Genomic DNA, 20,235 nt, shown 5'->3' with positions numbered 1-20,235 from the left:
TGGGATTTTGATAATCATTCAAAAAGGGTCACACCTTACAAAGAACAACAAATTTTAATCTCGTAATAAATTGTTTAAAAAACCACCAATTCAATGCCTACTATGGCTGCCTCGATGGATGAGGATATATCCGCCAACCCGGCACCTAGTCCCGAAGAAGATCCCCTGGCCGAGGAGCGTCTGGGCTTTGTCCGGGAAGTGGGCGCCCAGGCTGTTTGGAGTCTCTCCTCCTGCAAGCCGGGTAAGCTGGTTTTAAAGGGGTACCACAGCAGCTCTAACCCTTGATTTTTGTAGGTTTCGGTGTGGAGCGCCTGCGCGACAACATCATGGACACCTATTGGCAGTCGGATGGCCAGCTGCCGCATCTGGTAAACATCCAGTTCCACAAGCGGACCAACATTAGCCAGATTTACATCTACACCGATTACAAGCTGGACGAGAGCTATACGCCCTCGAGGATATCCATACGCTCCGGGACCAACTTCAATGATTTGCAAGAGCTGCAGGTGATGGATCTCACCGAACCCACTGGCTGGGTGCAGATACCCATTAAGGATGGCAATGTCAAGTCCATACGCACTTTTATGCTGCAAATTGCCGTGATATCCAATCATCAGAATGGCAGGGACACGCACATGCGGCAGATACGCATCCATGCGCCTGTAGAGGGCAAGCACTATCCCCTGGAGCTCTTTGGGAAGTTTGCCACGGTGGACTGCCAGAAGTATGCCACCATCCGGTGAAGAATGTGATCGAGAGTTGGAAGTAAAGTCTTTAGGTTTTATTTGTTTTTTTCGGGATATTTAACTGCTAAAATACAACATTTAAAAGATTACTAATTAGTAATTATTGTATGCGTAATATTTTTGGTGTTTCTAATTAAATGCCCGTCGTTCGTAGGTAAATATAAATCGTTTTGCAAATAAATATATGCTAAGCTTAAGTACAAAAGAAAATCAACAAACACAACTGGTGGTGGTTATTGTTATTGTTTTTTTATGCAAAATGTTTGTGTAACTGTGTGTGTGCGAGGCCTAATGCATTGCTTATTATTATTATTATTAATAATTCTGTGTGTTTTTGCACTATCCCGAGGATTGTCGTTATGATTACGCCTTCTTGGCTGCCTTCAGCGTCTTGTAGTGATCCTTCTCCCCGCCATTTTCAGGTGGCTCGCAGTCGTAGGAGGCCTTCATTAGCTGATCCTCTGATAGCACCTCTGCCTTGAGTAGGTAGGCCACCACACTAGACACCTGCTCGTAGGGACAGTCCAGACTTTGCCACTGGCTAAAGTTACGCAAATGGAAGCCCAAGAGACTAAATTTCTCAAAGTTTAGCTGGCCGTTGGAGAGTCTGCAAGATTTAAGATTAATTAATAACTAATTTCAGGGATTTCAAGGCGGTAAACCCACTTGGTTTCATGACTCTCATTGATGGCATGCAAGTCCTTGAGAAATAAAGAGAAAAAGGGTATGATGGCACGCTCAATTTTGTTGGCCATCTCGCGTTCCGAACGCCAAATAGCTGCCTTCATGGTAGAGCGGTAGTTGAGAAAATTCGAACTGGGATCCATTTGATGTTCCAGTCCCTCGAACTTGGTTGTCTGCACCTTGCCCCACTGGAAATACATCAAGATTAATAAAGTTTGCAGCATTTAAAATCAAGTTAACTCACTGTCTTCTTGAGTCTAGCTATGGCCGTGAGGTTTAAAGCCGTCAGTATGGCCATCAAGCTGTTGAAATTGCCCGTGTTGAAGCACTCCAAGGCAGTATCCACCCAGAAATCAATCATTTGTGCCCTCTGCGACTTTTTGCCCAGCTAAAGGATAAGTTATTCATTAAATTTGGAATGATATTACTTTATAATCCTCACCTTTAGGATCTCCGTGGCTGTCAAGCTGCTGAGTTGATTGAACCACTGCACATAGCTGTCGATGGTCACCTGGCTTGTACCCAAGGTGCCCGCCTTGGTCTGGCTCAGGCAGGTCTTTAGTTCGTTCTTGCCCAGCATTTCCACAAACTCCTCCAGGCGTATCTGCGACAGATAGGCATACTCTATGGCATACAGTTGGTGGGCCAACTCGAAGGCACTACCACAGCTGTTGGCCACATTGTCTGTCTTGTAGACAAATCGCTTTAGTGACTTAATGCTGCTCTGACGGCCCAGGGAGCTGGCCGAAGACTGCTTGGCCAGCAGATACTGCAGTTGGTTATGCGACTTGGCCTGCCTTTGGGCCTGAGATTGAGGTATTCCGTCCAGAAAAGCCTTTAAGCCGGGCTTCTTCTCCAGCTTCTGCAGCAGCAACTCCTGGTTAAAGTCAGCGGGACAAATGCTGAGCCAGTGCTTGAGTAGGCGGATTAGGACATCCTCTTTGTCTTGGCACTTGTCAACGAGTCTGGCTAGCAGATCCTGGGCTGGCAGAAACAAACGGAAGCAGGTGAAGAGGGCAAAGGCCACCTCCTCATCCTGGCCAGCAATTAGCAGGCTGACTAGCGAGTCCAGGCTGCCGCTTTTGGGCATGTCTTTGGCGTAAACTGGCGACTGAAGGCAATCGTTTGGCTCTGTGATCTGCAAATTGGTGTTCTAGGACAAGGAAACTTCAGTAAGGAAAAACTGGACTAAGGGATTCCACACTCACCAGTATAGAAACCGCATCCGCCTCGTCTGCAGAGCTGGGAATGTCGCAGTACATTGAGTCGGTAAGGGTGTCTCTTGGATGTGACCATGGCGCACTCATCGACACGCTGTGGAAGAGGCCATCGTGCCCGGAGTCGCAGCTACTTATATTCGAGCTCTTGTCCCCAATGGTGGTGGATGAAGCAGAGCCTATCACTTGATCGGACCCCGTGATGGCCGAGCTGCTGGACATGAGGGAAGCATTCGAGAAGGTTTGATTCAGCTGGCGACCCAGCGGATCGGACGGGCGATGATCGTCCGAGGCGAACGTGGAATTCGAAGTGGATCGGTATTTTAAGGCATTCTCCGGGGTGGCCCTAGCCAAAGCTGACTGCTGCTGTTGCTTGACGGGATGCCAGATTTCCTTCTGGTGCGACTGATGGTTAAAGTTTTCCTTGGTTTCCACTGTCCGCTCGTCCAGGATCTGGCCATTGCGCGAGACTAGCACCTCTTCTGTGGTGGTCAGCGAAGACTTCACCGTCAGCGAGGTCTCCACCTCGATGGGCTGCTGGGCCAAGCCGGCACGAAAGAGTAGTTGGTTGAGATGCTCCACGGAGGGCATTTGTCCCTCCAGCAGGGCCGCCTTGATGGCACTAGCATCATCCGCTGGGAGGCCGTCTAGCTTGACGGGCACACCGTTGACCAGCAGCACCTCCTCCTGCTGCAGTGACGTGGACGTCTCACAGTCCACAATCTTGACGTCCTTGCCGAACATGGACTCCACGGCATTCAGAATATCCTCGTCCATGATTGGGTGGGGGGAAATGGGAGAGGGGCAGGCTCTCGGGCAGATGGGGATCTCTAACTGTCAGCTGGTTTAGTGGTTAAATGCGTTATGACCCGTGGGACTCTTTGGATTAGTCGCAATGCACATGCACTAGGGCGCACATTTCTGCAATGGAACGAAAGGAGGGAAAGGGGTGGTGGGGTGACCACGACCACCTCTTGATTAGCAAACACACTTGGACAGTGATACTGGGGCCAGAGACAGGGACGGGCACAGGGGGGACAGGTGTAGAGCAGACACATGATAGCCGGAATGAATGGGGGGCTTTAGATTCGCGACGCTGATGACAACGCCCCTTCAAAAAGTGGGCTGGGCTTCCGATCGGAAATCTCGCAAGCGGAACGGTCGACGCAGACACACCTGCAGGAACAATGTTGCGCGGCGGCCTTTTTCCACGGGACGCACTGCCGCCATTCCTCACGGCATCACTATTTAACGCCCCACGATGATTTCTCTGTCGCGACGCGCCTAATATAGTTTAATTCGCCAATTTGATCTAATTTATTTTTATTGACTATTTTTTGTTGTACGGAGAGTGTGACCAGGTAGGACGAAGCGTGGAATTCCACTTTAAAATGAACATGGTTATGGGCAGCACTGGCCGTGGCTTTAGTTTATGATGGTCACACTGCAGAAGAAAGGCTGCTTTTTAAAATTAATTTTTAACTGATTTTATATTTGTAAATCTATCAAAAGATGCTTTAGTTTGGTTTTAAATGTTAGGAAATGTATACTTTTTTGAGCAGCATTCACAGAAAAGTTGTTAAATGCGTATCAAACTGTCTAGGAATATATTTTTATGACCTGGCGAGGTGTTTCAGTCGAAAGCTAATAAAACACTGAAGGACTCATTTCCGACCCTATATATCATATATATTCTTGATCAGCATCAACAGGCGAGTCTTTCCAGCCATGTTGGAAAGAAAAAAAATTTTTTTTTTTTTTTTCAAAAAAATGATAAGGGGTTACATCATTAAAATGATCAAAAATTTTGATTTTTAAAATTTTCCAATTTAGTATGCAGATTTTTTAACCTATTAAAAACTAGCACAGGACAGCTTTCCGAATTGAAATTAAGGCATTTTTGGCTGAGATATCATGGATTTCCATACTGACCCCAAGTCCAATTGCAACCTTCAAGGGTAAACAAACATCGACTACCCAAAGCTAGGTTCTTTGTTGTCATGTATTAAAAATAGTTTAAATTCTTATTAAATGGAATCAGGGACTTATTCCCGCAAAAGTTTTAGTTCAAATCACAATCTTCAACTTCTTTTTGGGCTTCAGAAATCAAAGCTTCTCGAATATCGTAAAATCATTTAAATCGTTTTATTTCAAAAATGAACTTAGACCAGAACATAACTTTGGACATTTCCTAGTGAAAGCCAAAAGCTTAAACCACGGGATAGGAGCACTCATCGGCCACAAGGCAGAAGTTCTTGCCGCGCGGCAGACGGAAGTAGCCCTGCTCTCCCCAGGTGTCATCCCAGGAGTTCTTGATGATCCAGTAGTCGTTACCGTTGTCCGAGCCATAGCCCACAACCAGGATGGCGTGGTTGGGCTCCGCGGAATTGTTGCACTCCTCATCGTTGTAGATGCCGCCATCGTAGTTCTTCAGACTCTCAATGCCGTACACCGAGCAGGCAACGGGTCCCAGGGTGGCCACCACCTTCTTTAGCTCCTCCTCGTCCTTGGGCGGAATGGTGCCGAATCCACTGATGTGGGCTCCCGCCTTGCTTTCGTCGTACTTGCAGGTGTCCTGCTTGTCCAGGTATGGATACGTTGGCAGCTGAGAGACGCCCTTCTGGTCCTCGTTGATCCAACAGAAGGCAGCCTCCTGGAAGCCACCATCACAGCCGTTCAGAGCAAAATCTTCAGCTGGACCACAGTCCACCAGGTTCTGCTCGGAGAGGACGGGCAGAGAGCCTGTCTTGCGGAAAACATGACCCTCAATGGCACCAACTGTGGCATGGGCCCAGCAGGAACCGCACGTGCCCTGGAATCTGACATGGGTGACGCCTCCCTTGTCGCGCCAATCGAAGGAGTCGGGAACATGACCATCGGGAATAGGGACATCCACCTTGCTGGAAGCAGCACGGGCTTTAGCGGCGCGGTTGATCTTGAGACCGGTCAACTGGCTAAGGAATTCGCCCTGGGTCAGATCAGCGAAGGCATTCACCGCCTGCTTGAAGGTGGAAGTACCAGCGGCATAGGCAGCGTTTCCAGCATCCACCAGGTTTTTGGTGGCAGCAAAAGCACCCTCGTGCAGGGCCTGATCGGCGGCGTTGAGGTAGGACTTGCCAGATTGAGACTGCAAGGGGATAACCAAGAGTTAGTTGTCTGCTTTCTGTAAGGAGTTACTTTATAAATCTCACCAAGAAGTCGCCGAAGCTCTGGACATTGCTGAGCAGTGGAACCTTGGGCACAACACTGGCAATACCACTGGCAGCACTCTGGAAGCGGTTTGCCGCATTGGAGGCCAGGTTTCCGAGGCCACCTCCCAGACCACCTCCCAGGCCACCGCCGAGGCCACCGCCGCCGAAGCCACCTCCTCCGAATCCACCGAACTGGGCAGAGACCGCAGCCACCAGGAGCGGCAGAACCAAAAAGAACTTCATTCTGATCTGTGTGGGGAAACAACAAACGATTAATGGAAGGCGGTTCCAACTGGTTTCTCGGGGGGAACTACGGCCGAGATCTCTGCGCTGTAATGACTATATTTGATTGCATTTGAGTTCTCTAATCGGAATACTATATGCAACCTGTCCAGTAATTCCCAACAGACGACTAACCTTACGCGCCCACAGATTAAACGCAAATGTTTTGGGCTCGATCCGGGGACGAGGCTTATATATACTATTGAGAGTCTCTCTAATGAAACCCGCCAACCTCGCCCGCACCCAGACCAATCCGAACCATAAATCCCAAGTCCAGTGATTCGGAATTAGCGTACTGATTGCCTGATCTTGCCTATACTATAGAGACTACGCCAAGTGGTTTGGGAACTCGTCTTGGCTCATTAGTGGCGCCGTGTAAGAAGCCACTAAATATAGGCGAACTAGAACTAAATCTTGTTCCGAATACTAATTATAATCAGGGGTATATAGATCTTGTTTATTTGGATTACGGGTTTGCTGTCTTTATAGAAATATATAGATGTTCCTTTCGCACTGCATTTTCATCAGATTGATTCTTGTTTTTAATTAGTTAGCACACTTAATCCCTTTTTAATGTTTTATTGTGCACTGATAACGAAATCAAAACGTAAGAAACCGGAAATTATCCAAAAACTCGTTGCTTAAATCGAGATTGAATAAACTTTGAATTCTCCACGGGTTCTAAATTAAACTTTAGATTATGAAGACTCTAAAAACTTAATAGAGTTTCCTCTGACGAACCTTTCGGAACGATGGACGGCTGTTAATGTTTTTGGCTCAGTTCCAAGTTCGATCTTTTATAGCCTTCGATTTGGCTGCGCTTCGTTAGAGTTATCTTGCGAATTCAATTAATCGAAGAGTTTTGAATATTAACTAGTGGTTTTTGATTATAAAATCTACGTCATGCATTAACATCTCATATCTTGATCTTGATATTAACATCTTTTATCTGGAATTAAGTCCAAACGACAGCAAACAGTAGCTGTATAAGAATAGGTTTTTTAGTTCCCTAAAAAAGTCAAATGTAAATAAATGTAACTCCCTAGGGGAAGCCCCTTCTTCAGGCTATTTTGAGGTAAACAAGTTTGTTATCTAAATTAGGTGACGCTGCGTTAATTATGTCAACTGGAAAATGAATATTTATTAGGTCTATGCTTATTTATGGGTGACAAGAGCTAAGCGTTTGTTTACAATTTCAAATTAATTAATTTATGTAGATTCGGAGGCAGATGTGCAGTCAATTAATTTGCTAATTTGTTTAGAAACAATTAAACAGAAAAAAATAGTATAAAATAGATAATTCATATCAGGGGGACCCTAAAAATGGTTTTTGATTTTAAAAGGGAATTATTAAAAGTGTATTAATTATTTTAATTTATTATATTATATATTTAGGCTCTTTTAATTTTTTGTATCATGTAAATGGCACTGCATTTAAAATATCATTACTGTATATATTTATATCCATTTAAATCTCCTCGTAATCACAATTATTGTCACATTTATTAATACTCGCTCATCATTTTAAATTTGCCTTTTAAATTCATTTCGAAAAAAGTGCTTTATGAGCAAACATATCATTCGTATTAAACCGGAAACAATGCAAAACTCGTTGTTAAATTAAACTCAATTATTGCGCCACAAAAGATTATATCATCTGGAGAGGGAGAGCAATAATTTCCAACAAGTTCATGTTCCGTTTTTAAGCAGTTTTTTAACTTGAAATAAAAATGAATAAAATGAAGAATATTTGAAATATTATAAGAGATTTTTATACGAGTAATTTAATAATCATTGGTCATTAAATTAAATAGTTTAAATACTGAAAACTTTCTACTCTACTTTTACCCACACAATTGTTTCCCTATATTTAAACATTTTAAATGTTAAATATTCAACAGTTTATTGTCATTATAAATTACTTAATTAAATAAATAATAACATAACATAAATTTATAGTATTTTTAACCACTCTTGTGGCGTCTGGTTTGAACAGATCGGGACTCTTGGACTTCATGGATGGGCGTGGCCTCTGGCAGGAAAATAATGGGCTTGCTTAGATCCACAGGAGGAGCAGCCCAATTTCTGGTCATGGGAAAGCGCTAATTTTAAATAGAAGAATTATAATTAATATTTTCATAATATATTTTATTTATTATTTAGATACTCACGCCACTGGGTCCATTGATAGAACCATGTCCCACCTGAGGAAGAGCCAGACAGAGAGCCAGGCAGGCCAGGAAAGTCAGAACCAGGATAACTTTCATTTTTAGGGATTATTAAAAGGATATATTAAAGGCTTAGTGAAGTTTAGAAGCTTTTCCAGGCAACTGCTTGGCTTGCAATGATGCAGGAATTCCGGCAAGATTCCCTTATATATTCAGAAGTCTGCGACCGAACTTTCTCCTTTTGCCAGCTTCCTGTACTTCCGCTTTGCTTAAAAATAAACCTCAAATCGGGATCGAGCACTCTTGCTTTTAACTCCAGAGAGACAGCGAGAGAGGTTCAGCCGGAATCCCGGCTGGGGGCATTCCCAGTTAGCAGTTACTTACTGTTTTCCTCGGGTTCTTGGTGCTTCAAGAAGAAACAAAAAAGTGGAGGGCCGCGGCAAAGCCTTTTTTATATTCGTTCGTTGGACTCTGCGATACATTTCAAGGTTGTCTTGGCATCTGCTGCCACATACCACAAATATATACATATATATATACGTATATTGTGTGTATATACGCTGTGTGTGCTTCTTTCATTAACCACTTTGAGCCGCGGCAGCAGCACAACATCAGTCAACAGAACTTCAAACGAAGTCACTCGTCTGCGTCTGCGTCTGCGCGAAGGTGGAGCTGGAACTCGTGATGAAGATGAAGATGAAGACCAAGGATGGAGCAGCAGCAGCAGCAGCAGGTGGGCGGGGGTAGGAGTTGAACCTAGCCGAGGGGCACCTTTTGGATCTTCTTGGTTAAGAAGAAGTCGCTGCCTTTTCAGCCTCAGCTCCACCTTCGTCTCCGACACACATAAAACTTGATGTGATGCGTCTGCGTCGCCGGAATCCTCTTTAAATTAAGAAAGATGATTTGCAGATTTGAATGCAGACACGGGACATGGACAGCGGCTAGCGAGGAATTATTTATTTTCATTCCTCAACTCTGTAGAGGAGCGCGAGTGCAATAAAATTCCCCAAACACACTTCAGATTCTTCTCGTTTGAGAGCCTTAGCAGTTAATTTACGATTATTGGCTTTCATCTTCGTTTCGTTAAAGCCGAAAAATAAAACCAGTGACTGGTTTATGAGCCCCGTTATGAAATGGTTTCTTCTGGCATTATTCATAGGAAAAGCGGAGAATCTTGGCTAACTTATGGCTGGAGTTCTGTTATGGATGAGTTTACGGTTCTTAGATTAATTCCTGGAGAGAGGGGAAGGTTTTAGTTGGAGTTTTAAGACCTTCTTAAGTTTATTCTCCATTAAATTTACTTGGAAAAACTTAAGTTTTTTTTTTTTTTGTTTACTTATTACTTTTATTAATCAAGAGTTTCCTTTTGTTTTTGTGGTGGTTGTCATACAATTAAAGCATACAATACAATATATATTTATCGTTATATATAGATTAATGTCTTAGCTCCTTTAATCTCTTTCTTGCTGCTCGATTATCCAGATCCTGGGGTATCTCTGGGTCCTCAGAGAGAAGCGTCATTTCCGGACATGTCCGGCCGGCTCGCGGAAATGCTCAGTTTCTCAGTGGAACCCGGTGATTTACCCAGATCCTAACCACACCAAACAACACACACAACTTAGGCTAGCGGGGCTAATACCGGGTGGTACCGGCAAAGCCTAGTTGTGGGCCGCCAGTGGCTTGCCCAGGACACGCATGGCATTGGAGTAGTCCGAGTCGATTTGCGGTATGATCTGCTGCTCGTTGGGGCGCAGGGTGCGTATCAGGTCGTTGAGGGACAGCGAGGACTGCGGTGTCAGCTCCTCCTTGGGCTGCAGCAGCTCCTGGGAACTGGCCATCTTCTGGAAGTCCTGGGCAATCTGCTTGATGCGCTCCTCAATGCCGGCAGCCGGCGATTCCGTGGAACTGGGCAAAGCCAGCGGTTCGCTGGCCTGGATGGGCGCCTGCGACTCGTTGTCCGAGTCGGAATCAGCCTCCACCTCATGCTCATTGTCTCCCTCCGCCTCCGAATCGTGCTGCTGGGAGCTATCGCTCTCCTCGGCTGCGGGAGCAGCAGCTACTGAATCCTGCTCCTGCTGCTGCTGTTGCTGCAACTGCTGTTGCACCTCCTCGATGGCATGCATCTCGGGATGCAGCTCATTGTCGCTGAGAGGGAAGACATGCTCCTTGATGTCGCCATCGCTGTCATTGCCCAGCTCCCGGGCATGCTCGCCAAAGTTGTCGCCCTCGTGCTCCTCTTCGCCCTCGCCCTCAACCTCATGATCGTCATGCTCCTCGGCCTCCACATCAACCTGCTCCTGATCCTCCACATCCACATCGGCGGCATCAGTATCAGGCAGCGAGCGGTCATGATTCAGCTTGAAGGTGATGGGCTGCTGCTGGAAGTCCTCAACCTGGAGGCGATGGCCCACAGCTGGCGAGGACTTGGCCTTGGCGGCGGAGTACATGATGCCACTGGTGGACATCAAAAGAGGCAGCGGGGTGGTGGTGGCGGCATTATGCAGGTTGATCAGTGAGACAGCTGGGCGGGGGGTGGTCGAGGTGATGGGACGTCTAATGGAGATAAAAAGATATAAAACAGAAAGTAAAGATGAGTCTTAAGAGATTACTTCGGGTATGGTTTAAGGTTTTAGGGTTAGTGCGAAAGTTGCTTAGCCTAAAAGTTAGTTAGTTGAACACAAATCATCATGACAACATCAACAACAACAACGACAGCGACAGCGACAACGAGAGCGACAACAATTCTAAGGAAAGCTAAGCCCCAAAACCACCAAACAAAATACATTTTTTGGCGCTCACATGAAGATGGACCAGAGAAAGTTGAGGCAATCTCAAGGATACTTAGAGAGCAGGATCTTCTACACCCTCGGAGATTGCATTAACTTCTTGTACATCACATTGGCGTCTACAAAAGAAGTGTTCTTTTTTTTTGTCGGGTCTTTGTGGATCTTAAATCATGGTTTCATCGTAGAACTTTAGAACTTGGAGTGGCGTTAGTAAGAAGTTAGCTGCTAGGCTTCGCATTAGTCTTTAGATGCAGAGAGATGTGTGTGTAGTTATGGTAGATTGGTTACGATTTGGGGTTTAGCTCACCTATTTGTTTGTTCTTTAGCAAATTCTGTACTCGAATCCCTTGGATTCGCACTCTGTCGGTGTGTCTAAGTGTGTGTTAGGTGTGTGTTTGTGTGTGTGTGTGTCAACTAAAGTAACTTGTGGGTTATCCTTGCGTAATCTCTTGATCTGGGCTCTGGGTTTTGTTTTAGTTTAAGTTTAAATTTTAGTTTTAGTTTTAGTTCGTTTTACTTAATTAAGGACATTTGTTTAATTTGTTTGCTCGTATAGCGTATTAATTAACGTTAATTATAGCATAATTTGTTTATTGCATTATCAATATTCTTAATCCTCCTCCTTTCTTTCTCTCTCTCTCTCTCTCTCTCTCTCCAGTCAGTGCTCTTAAATTCTGTTCGATGTGGAGTCCTTAAGTCCTTAAGTCCTTACCCCTGCGCCGACGAGACGGGGATGCTGCCATAGTTGTAATAGTAGCAACGGGTCTGCTCGCAAATAAAGTCCTTGACGGCCGAGCAGTCCTCGGGCATCCACTTGAGCGTGGGCTGCTTCAGGATCACGCATCCCTTCTCGGCGCCACTGCTGCTATAGATTTGGAAGGAAAACGAAAAACGGATATCGATGTAGATAAGCTGAGCTTACAAGGGCATTGACCTTGGGCTTACCTGTCGCGAGCCGTGCGCTGGGGCGAGGTGTTGCTGTTATGATCAACGGGATCGAGCAGACCGGCCGAGATGGCGTCCGCCGAGTTCTCGAAGAAGTCGAAGGTGGCATTGAACGGCAGACCGGTGCTCATCCATAGGAACATGCCCGTGCCCAGGCGATTTCCGGAGGTCCAGAAATCGTAGTTGCCGTAACCGGCGTTCTTCAGATACGTGGTCATCGATTCGGCCTTCTCCTTAGTCTCGAACGAGGCCAGCTGCAGGCCCAAGGAGCGGCAGTATTGATAGGCCAGGAAGTAGTTAAGCTCCGGTGAATAGGGATTCATCCGGCTGATGAAGTACTGCACTCCATCCAGGTGGATTGTGGTGATGCGTTGACCTGTTGAAGAGGATTACAGATGAGGAGAATGAGTGTGGTAAAGATTTGTAAACCTTCAAAGCCAAAGTGAAGATGTTCCAAGTTCACAATAGGTGAATGAACCTACTTATTCTATATATATATATCTCCAAATTCCGAACGCAATTGGAATCGCAATGCGTAACCGAAACAGCGAAAATGGTAACGGTTTCAGCTTCGGACATAGCATGCGTAATCCAAAGAAACCCAAAGACAAACATCATTAAATAGGATTACCAAAAAAGCAGCCAAGTAATGAATCGCTGGACAAACGCTCCATAAAAACAGACAGAAGAAGAACAAAACTTTGGACCCCAAATTGGAGGGGGTTTGCGTGATTCACAATGATGATGATGATGACCAGGAGCATTTATGCGGTCCCTGACCCCTAGGGGCTAATTACCCAAGCCCCGAAATAGAGAATCAAGGTGCTGATGACATTAATTAGCCGCTGGTCAGCCGAAATGGAGACGGCGACCCATCCATCCGCCGAATCTTATGTAATCGCCGACCCGGAGAAGTTAAGTGTAGTAAAGTGAGGAGAGGAATGCGAGGAACAATGCAAGATGACAAAGCCTAAGACATAGGGTAACCAGGTAGAGATCTCTTGCCCAGATACCTTCTATATTTAATAGTGTATATACAAAGGAGTATGTGTGTGTGTGTGTTGGCCCTTACAAAGCGGCTCAAAAGATAAACACAAACAGCGGGGCAATATGAGTACTTTGTCTTGCACACTGACGCAACAGAACTCTACTCCGGACAGGGCACTTGGCCATTTATGGCACTTGTCGTGAATGGATATTGGCTATGGAATATGGGATATACATAGGCCCAAGCCTAGACATGAAGAGAGTTCCAATGTTTGAGGAGATACCTGTCTCTGTGTGTGTGTTTGCTCGTATATGAAATTATTTCCGGCGATTTAAATGCAAGACACACACGAAGCCAAGCACAAAGTCTGCCTCGCTGCCAAGATTTATGAATCAACTGATTCTGAAAAAGAGATCTTGGCACTTTGAAGTGAATTTATTATGGGTTCAAGCGGTTTAAAATTGAGATCTCCATCTGGTGAGCTAATAAGAATAATGATCCCAAAAACCCAGCCCAGAAGCTCCGCAAAGAAATTCTTAAATTTCATTTTAATGGGGCAATTTAAGCTTGAAGCTCTGGGCCAATCTTGGCCAGGAATCAAATTCAATTCAAGCATTAATTTCCGCCCCAAATGAATCCAGATCTTGATGGCAATCTCTCCTCCGCCACGAAATGAAACTAAATAAAAGCGAGTAAGTAGTATCTAGCCAGGAGATAACGAGCCTCGGCCCAATTGCAGTTAATTTGACACCGACTCTAAACGTGAATCCAACTGCGGGATTGGGATCGGGATCGGGATCGAGTTCGAGTTCGGGAACCGGGCTAGGGTAGGCAATAATTGGGCAGCAGAATCGAGCCAGAACCGAACCCAAGCCTCCCTGCAGCTGTCCGGGCACCGTAATTTGCCAAGGTAATTACGCCCGGGCCAGCGATAGATCGCGAATCTAGCACGTCTCTAATGATGCAGTCAAAGTCAATTCTAGTGTTTGCCGGGACTCTGATCTCTGATGGGGATCGAGATCGAAATGGTGGGGATGTGGCTGTAGATGCGGACGCCATTGCCGGAGGATGTGATGGGGCTAACTCTAGTTATTTGTTGGCACCTAACATCCCTCCGGCCAGTTAGCAGGCAAATCATTATAATGGAGATGGCGACTTGGGATAAGCACAGGGAAATTGATAAAAAGCCAGGCCAGGTACAGAGGAACCCAGAACCAGTGCAATTCTAGCCATGGGGTAATCGATGAGTGGAGGAGAGCTCCCAGCAAAGACAGAAGACTGAAAGAGTCTGGAGACTGCAAACTAAAGACCGGGGAATGAGGATAGAATCGAATCGATGCTTAATTACTTAATGACTGCGACTCTGATTCGGATATAATGATGGGAATGCATCATTCCTTGAATCTTGAATCTTTTTTCAGTCTTTCTGTTTTTTTGTGATTTCAGATTTTGTTCCCCTCCAGGCTTGACTTAGGCTTCTTTATTTGCAGTTCCTTGGAACGAACTTCTTTTGTTTACTTGTTAAATGAAAGAAGGTAGGAATAATTATGGGTTATTCCCGGAGATTGAATTATCATTTGCTGGCTGAGGTAAGCCGCCAATTAGCAAGGCATTTTAGAGAGTACAGAAGGCTGAAAACTTGATTAATCCATTCCAGGAAAAGACGTTTAATTGAAGAGTCATTACGTTGATAAAACCACACAGATTCCATTTAATAATTTAAGGTGAAAAGGGAGGAAAATATTTATTAACTAGGAAGGACCTTTTTTTAATGGATCTAAAATCAAAACTTTTGGAAATTAAATTTCAAAAATATATATAAATTACTTCAAGTTTCTAAAGTTCTTTAAAAACTAGTTTTCAACTTTAACTTTCCCTAAAATGATTTACCAAAACACCCATATATCCTTGAACATAAAATTTAGACATAAAGTATAAATGCTGGGGTCCCACAAAAACCCATCAATCAAAATTCAGTGACTTTACTAACCTGCAGCGCATGCCAAGAGGCTCAGCAGGCAGAAGAGTACGATTTTGGCCATCTTTCTTCGGCTTGGATTGGAGTTGGGGGCGCGCGGAGCACTATCTGATTGCCGCTGGCGACGATCGGGGAATACGAATCGGGTACTCTGGCTTTTAGGACGCGGCTCAAAAGATGGCTCAAAAAGAGTTAGGAGTGTTCAGCACTACACGTCGCGTTCACTGCAAGCCTTCGTTGTCGACTGATCGCGAGTGTCCAAGAACTGCGGACCGAAGAAGAGACCGACGAAGAACCAACCGACTCGCTGCTTCCAGAACCCCAGCGATTCCAGTTCCCAGTTCCAGTTTCCTCTTCCAGACGCACACACACACACACAGCACAATCACACACACGGACTGAGATACAGGCAGAGATGCAGAGGCAACGCGACTTGGTTTAATCCTTGGAGCTGGAGTTGGAGTTGAAGTACGAGTACGAGTAATTGGAAATGTTAGATCCGCTGAGCTTCTGTTCTGGCCAAGTTAGCGTTGCTAAGTGTCGGGTGGTGCCGAAAGCAGTTAGCTTAAGAAGGAAATTGCCGGATGGAAGTGCGGGTAGGAGGGTGTGGGGGAACCGTGTGGAATCGTGGAAAAGAAAGAAGAAATAACCGAAAGATACAAACTATTTGCTTATTTCATGGATGTGATTGGAAATTGGCCTCGCTGGCTCTGTCTGTGTGTGTGTGTGCGTGTGGCTGGATTCTTCCTGAGCCCAAAGTCAGTGCTAGACAAAGAGCGCAATAAAGCAGAGGCACACAAAAGCGGGGCTCAAACCGAAATATTAATCCACTGAAAGAAATTTAAAAGGCTTAAGATTGGGATGATAATAATACATTTTATAAAAAGCTTTAGTATTTTATTTTCCCATAAGGAAATTTTATTAATTTAAAATTATATTCTTTAATCTATAAAAGATGTTCTGTTTTAATATTCCTCCTATTTTGTTTCAGTGCACACGCACACCTTCAAATCCCACTGCACGTCGCCCGTCTTCATTCCAATGGGAGTCGGAGCCGCGGTCGGCGTCGCTGCCATCGCCAGCGTCGCAGTCAGCGTCGGCGGAGTCATCGCAGTCCATTGTTAGTTTTGTTCTTTCTCCCACAACGTCGCTTTGGTTTTGGGTTTGGGTTCTTTCTGCTGGTTCCCCTGCCTCCCCTGCCTGCCCCTGTTTCACTCTTTCTCTCCGCCTGTCTTACCTGTAGGGCTCGCTGCACGTTTATGCCCCCGCTGCCCCCTGCCCATTGACTGCTGCCAGGTTCCAGGGCCAGGGCTCATACCCCTTCCAACGCGGCGCAATGTGGTTCCATTTCCATTAATTTGGTGCGCTATCGCGACGCTGAGTCGCCGTGGAAATCGCCGCTTTCTGCGGTTCCTTGGGCCGCGTCTTTTACTCACTTTTGCTGGAAGCGTGAAGTGTAATAATAATAATGATCTTCTGCTTTGCATTTTGACAATATTTCTCGGCTTTTCTGCGGGTGCCAGCCGCTAAACACGACTTTTTTCGGCCTTAAAAAATAAAGAAAAAAAAAAGAATACAAAAGAATATGATAAATGTGTGCATGTGTAATTAAAGGCAGCTCTTCGCGGCTTCTCTACTTTTTTTCTTTTTTGGCTTCTGGCTCTGGAGCTTTCTAATTAACCCTAGAACCTGGTGAAGGATAAATATTGGTTTAATGATTATTAATAACCGAACGATTTAAGTGGCTAAGCGGAAATTAGCCTCCAATTAGAAGGGTTACAACGGAAAAGGGGGACGCTTACACAGAGAGAAGTTCCCTAGGGGCTCGCTTCTTGATCTTTTTTCTAAACGAATTGGGTCGATCTTATTATGTTTAATGTGTGTTACAAATTAGTTAGGTTCTTAGCTTTAATTAATTTTAATAATTATTAATTAGCCTATAATTATATTTCGTTGTTTTTTAGTTTCTATAGCTATCTTTATTAGCTTAAAAAAAGAGCTCCTTTTAACTCAAAAATTGTGTTCTGTGCATAAATTATATCCTTGATATCGATACACCATGTGTATTATCCCTGCTTCAACGACTTTGCGGCAGTACGCCCTTTCGGCCTTTATCACTCCCATTTGATTCCGGCTTAATGCTAGCCTGGCCAATAGTTAATCCCATTCGACACATCGCCGATCGTCGGTTGCAGGCTATAATTATGTACGCGTTGGGCTAAACATAATAATGGTCAAGTGATTAACAGTCATGGGAAATGAATGGGCCGCAATTTCCCAGTTTGGAACGGGGGGGGAGGGAATCGATGGAACGAAGGCTCCTAGGACGACCTGATGCACCTGGAAACCTGTGCGTGTGCATTGCAATCGAAACTTCTATCGCAAGTACAACGCAACACCGGAGATTTGGGCCCTTCGTTGAGCGTGGTAGTGGCTTTTTGTTGGTAAAACAGCCGCCGGGCGACGCACAGCGGAGGAGCTTAATGTGACCACCGCGAACTTCTGGCAATCTGGATTTCCAGCGGAGTGGGGGGAGGGGTTGGAGCGATGAAGGGGGGCAGGGACTATTGGATGGCCTTCGCCTTAACAGCATTCATCCATCTATACTCGCGGCTGCCGCTGATGCTGCCTCTTCTTAGCCTGATCTTCTGATCCTCACCATTTGTATTTGTGTGCGAGTGGGTGCACTGAGAGAAATATAAGTTACGAGGCTATACAGATGTTATAGGTTGTAGGTTGAAATTTTATAATTTAAAAAAATAAACTATTTTATACAAAATTTGAATTAAAGCTTTTGTTAAAGTGTAATTTCCACAAAAAATATCAGATTTCGGTAGGAATATTAGTTGAAACTATTATCACATAATACGATCTTGATAAATTGGATTTATGATCGCTAAATTCTATAGGACACATTTTTTTTTTTTTTTTGAGTGCTTTCCAGGCGTCGTCTTCTGCTTCTTCTAGTCGCCTCCCCCTACTCGTCCTCGTTCTCCTCCCCCTCTTCTCATCCTCCTCCTTGGCTTCCTTCTCCAACTCCTGGTCCCATTTCATTGCTAGTTGCTGTTCTTGTTCCTGTTGTCTTGTTGTTTTTGGTCTAAAAATAAACTCGGCACCAGATTGAGGAATTTAATTCGCCTTTTGGTAGAAATCCTCGACTTTGGCTTTTGCCAACGGACTTTGGTGCGCCTCTTCTTCCTTTGCTTTGCTTTGGTCTCTCCTCTTGGCTCCTCTTCCTTCATTCGCTTTGCTTTGCTTTAAGGTGGACTTCCAATAGCTGTTATTTTCAATGCTTAGTAATGGGTTTTCAAGCTCTCCTTTTGGGGGGGTCCACCCTAATGTGTGTGTGCGTTGCTCCTGGGTATCCACATCCATTTTAGCGTCAAGTTTAGCGATGATGCTGATGATGACGACATGGACATGGCATCTGGCCAAAAGGATAGAGCGAGAGAGTCAAACTAATACACAAATTTTCCGCCTGGGATCAAAGGATTAATGTGAAGCGGGTTCTGTGGCTGAGAAATGACACTCAGATATTCTTTTGAGGCTGACATTGCGCATTTCCACTTGCCTGCGTTCTAATTAGAAGAAGCGCATGTCTTGTGTCCTTGGCAGCACGAAGGTCATCGGCATTTGCATCGCGGGTCACACAAACACACACACATACACACATAGCAAACGTCGTGCTGGCCAAGCCCACAAAATCGCAGGAACATGACCAGCAAGCCGATCAGGAGCATTCCAATACGATCCGAACCGATCCTAGACCATCCTCGTCGATCCCCCAGTAACAGCCAAACCGTTCATGCATAAATTCATGTCCGATTTCCATTTCCACTCCCCCTTTCGACTGCCATGAGTCATGTGCATTAATAATAAACTTATTAAAATATGCAAGGTTTTCAATAAATGTTGTCGTCCTCTGGCTGGGATTTCGTTTCGGATGTTGGTGGGGTATATGGGGCCAGGGGACAGGATCCAGGAATTATTTCGGAATGTTTTTTGAGACCTTATGGCTTTGTCAGTAGGTTTGTCATGAGATATTTCACTAGTGACAAATATCTTATCTTCCCTTTCAAATCAGCTCGAATCTGTGAATTTCTCTAAAGAAAATATTAAATATTTTTAGATGATATTTTATGATGTTTAATATATATTTTAATACATTTATTATAAAATAATAGATGTAAATTGTTAATGCAATGAAATTGATTTAAAATATTCTATTATTCAAACCCACATAAAAAGTCAAAAGTCAGTCACAAAATCTCAGCAATTTGCCACAACTAGACCGATCTCTTTGGCGCTTTCCCAAATCATTATCCGCGAAGCCCAAAAAGAAAAAAAACGAGGTAACCCAATGATCCTCCTCCCGCCGTCAAAGAATGGCAATTGGCCTGCTTCGACTCTGGCTTGGACTTCTTCTAACTCCAGCTTCAAGCTGCCAACTCCAGCTCCAGCTCCCAGGTCGCCTTGACCATAACCATATCAACGGTAAATAATTTCGATCACAAAGCAATGGAGCTGAAACGAAACGAGAAACGAAACCAAATGAGCATTTGCCGGAGGATGGGGTTGAGGATGGCCAACTGGCAATCAAACGAGGGGAGTAAAGAGGCAATGCTATTGGGGACATAGAAGGAGGAGAGGTCGGGATTTCAGAGGAGCTCTTCCACGTCATTTCAGATTCCATGTCAAAAGGTGAAGCCAATTCAACGTTTTCTGGCGAACTGGGCAACAGAATCACGACCAGAACAGGCAACAACATCCACATCTTCCAGCCAACACAATGCCAAACTAACCGCATCAACACGAAAATCACCCAAAAATGGTGGAGAGGAAGCCCAGACCCAGAGCCAGAGGGGGAATTCCATAGGGGTTTCGGATGATTTCCACTAATTTGTGAGTCGCGCAACTCATTGACCCATGCATGATCTGCTTCCACACACACAAACACAGCGGATACCCGAAAAATTCGATCCCAGTACCAGAAATGTCTCAATTCGATATAGAACAGTCTCAGAAGAGAGAAAGATACAAAGATACATTTGGCCCGATCGCTGGTAATGCCCAGACAAATGGCCAAAGATCTTCTCATGTCGCTAATACGGCCATTAGACCTAAACGGTTGGAGCTGGAGTTGGAGGAAGGGGTGGAGGCGGAGGTGGAGTCGAGGTGAGCAGGAAACCAAGAGGCATTCTTAATGAAGGGAATCAAATAGAAATGAAAGAAAGACGGAAGTAGACTTTT

The 20,235-nt window shown here is 44.9% G+C and overlaps 5 protein-coding genes across 7 annotated transcripts; 1 reads left to right on the top strand and 4 right to left on the bottom strand.

The window, feature by feature from the left end:
• Nucleotides 1-27: 27 nt before the first annotated feature.
• On the top strand, nt 28-861 carry APC10 (anaphase-promoting complex subunit 10). Its single transcript, XM_017164473.2, has 2 exons — nt 28-241; nt 295-861. Exons 1-2 carry the CDS (start codon nt 94-96, stop codon nt 741-743), a joined length of 597 nt encoding a protein of 198 aa, XP_017019962.1. The 5' UTR covers nt 28-93; the 3' UTR covers nt 744-861.
• On the bottom strand, nt 767-4,011 carry LOC108073014 (ras-GEF domain-containing family member 1B-B). The gene is made up of 6 exons (XM_017164470.3): nt 3,824-4,011; nt 2,639-3,568; nt 1,873-2,583; nt 1,675-1,818; nt 1,413-1,618; nt 767-1,353 (listed from the first exon to the last, which is right to left on the bottom strand). The coding sequence occupies exons 2-6, from the start codon at nt 3,422-3,424 to the stop codon at nt 1,110-1,112; spliced, it is 2,091 nt and encodes a 696-aa protein (XP_017019959.1). The 5' UTR covers nt 3,425-3,568; nt 3,824-4,011; the 3' UTR covers nt 767-1,109.
• A 757-nt stretch (nt 4,012-4,768) lies between these two features.
• CtsK2 (Cathepsin K2) lies at nt 4,769-6,287 on the bottom strand. Its single transcript, XM_017164202.1, has 3 exons — nt 6,256-6,287; nt 5,839-6,087; nt 4,769-5,774 (listed from the first exon to the last, which is right to left on the bottom strand). The coding sequence occupies exons 2-3, from the start codon at nt 6,079-6,081 to the stop codon at nt 4,857-4,859; spliced, it is 1,161 nt and encodes a 386-aa protein (XP_017019691.1). The 5' UTR covers nt 6,082-6,087; nt 6,256-6,287; the 3' UTR covers nt 4,769-4,856.
• Nucleotides 6,288-8,084: 1,797 nt separating this feature from the next.
• On the bottom strand, nt 8,085-8,387 carry LOC108072877 (uncharacterized). The gene is made up of 2 exons (XM_017164196.1): nt 8,292-8,387; nt 8,085-8,222 (listed from the first exon to the last, which is right to left on the bottom strand). The coding sequence occupies exons 1-2, from the start codon at nt 8,385-8,387 to the stop codon at nt 8,085-8,087; spliced, it is 234 nt and encodes a 77-aa protein (XP_017019685.1).
• Nucleotides 8,388-9,668: 1,281 nt separating this feature from the next.
• Nucleotides 9,669-15,473, bottom strand: nw (narrow). Of its 3 annotated transcripts, none has more exons than XM_017164509.3 (4): nt 14,998-15,473; nt 12,020-12,395; nt 11,787-11,936; nt 9,669-10,841 (listed from the first exon to the last, which is right to left on the bottom strand). In XM_017164509.3, exons 1-4 carry the CDS (start codon nt 15,047-15,049, stop codon nt 9,947-9,949), a joined length of 1,473 nt encoding a protein of 490 aa, XP_017019998.1. In that variant the 5' UTR covers nt 15,050-15,473; the 3' UTR covers nt 9,669-9,946. The 3 variants fall into 3 exon arrangements, with proteins under 3 accessions (XP_017019998.1, XP_017019997.1, XP_070140820.1); XM_017164508.3 differs by having other exon boundaries at nt 11,787-11,939; nt 14,998-15,472; XM_070284719.1 differs by lacking the exons at nt 11,787-11,936; nt 12,020-12,395; nt 14,998-15,473 and adding an exon at nt 11,382-11,780.
• Between the last annotated feature and the right edge of the window lie 4,762 nt (nt 15,474-20,235).

The sequence above is a fragment of the Drosophila kikkawai genome, chromosome 2R, assembly GCF_030179895.1.
Source record: "Drosophila kikkawai strain 14028-0561.14 chromosome 2R, DkikHiC1v2, whole genome shotgun sequence".
NCBI lineage: Eukaryota > Metazoa > Arthropoda > Insecta > Diptera > Drosophilidae > Drosophila > Drosophila kikkawai.
The sequence above is the reverse complement of the archived record's forward strand: the minus strand, read 5'-3'. Positions and strand labels throughout refer to the sequence as shown.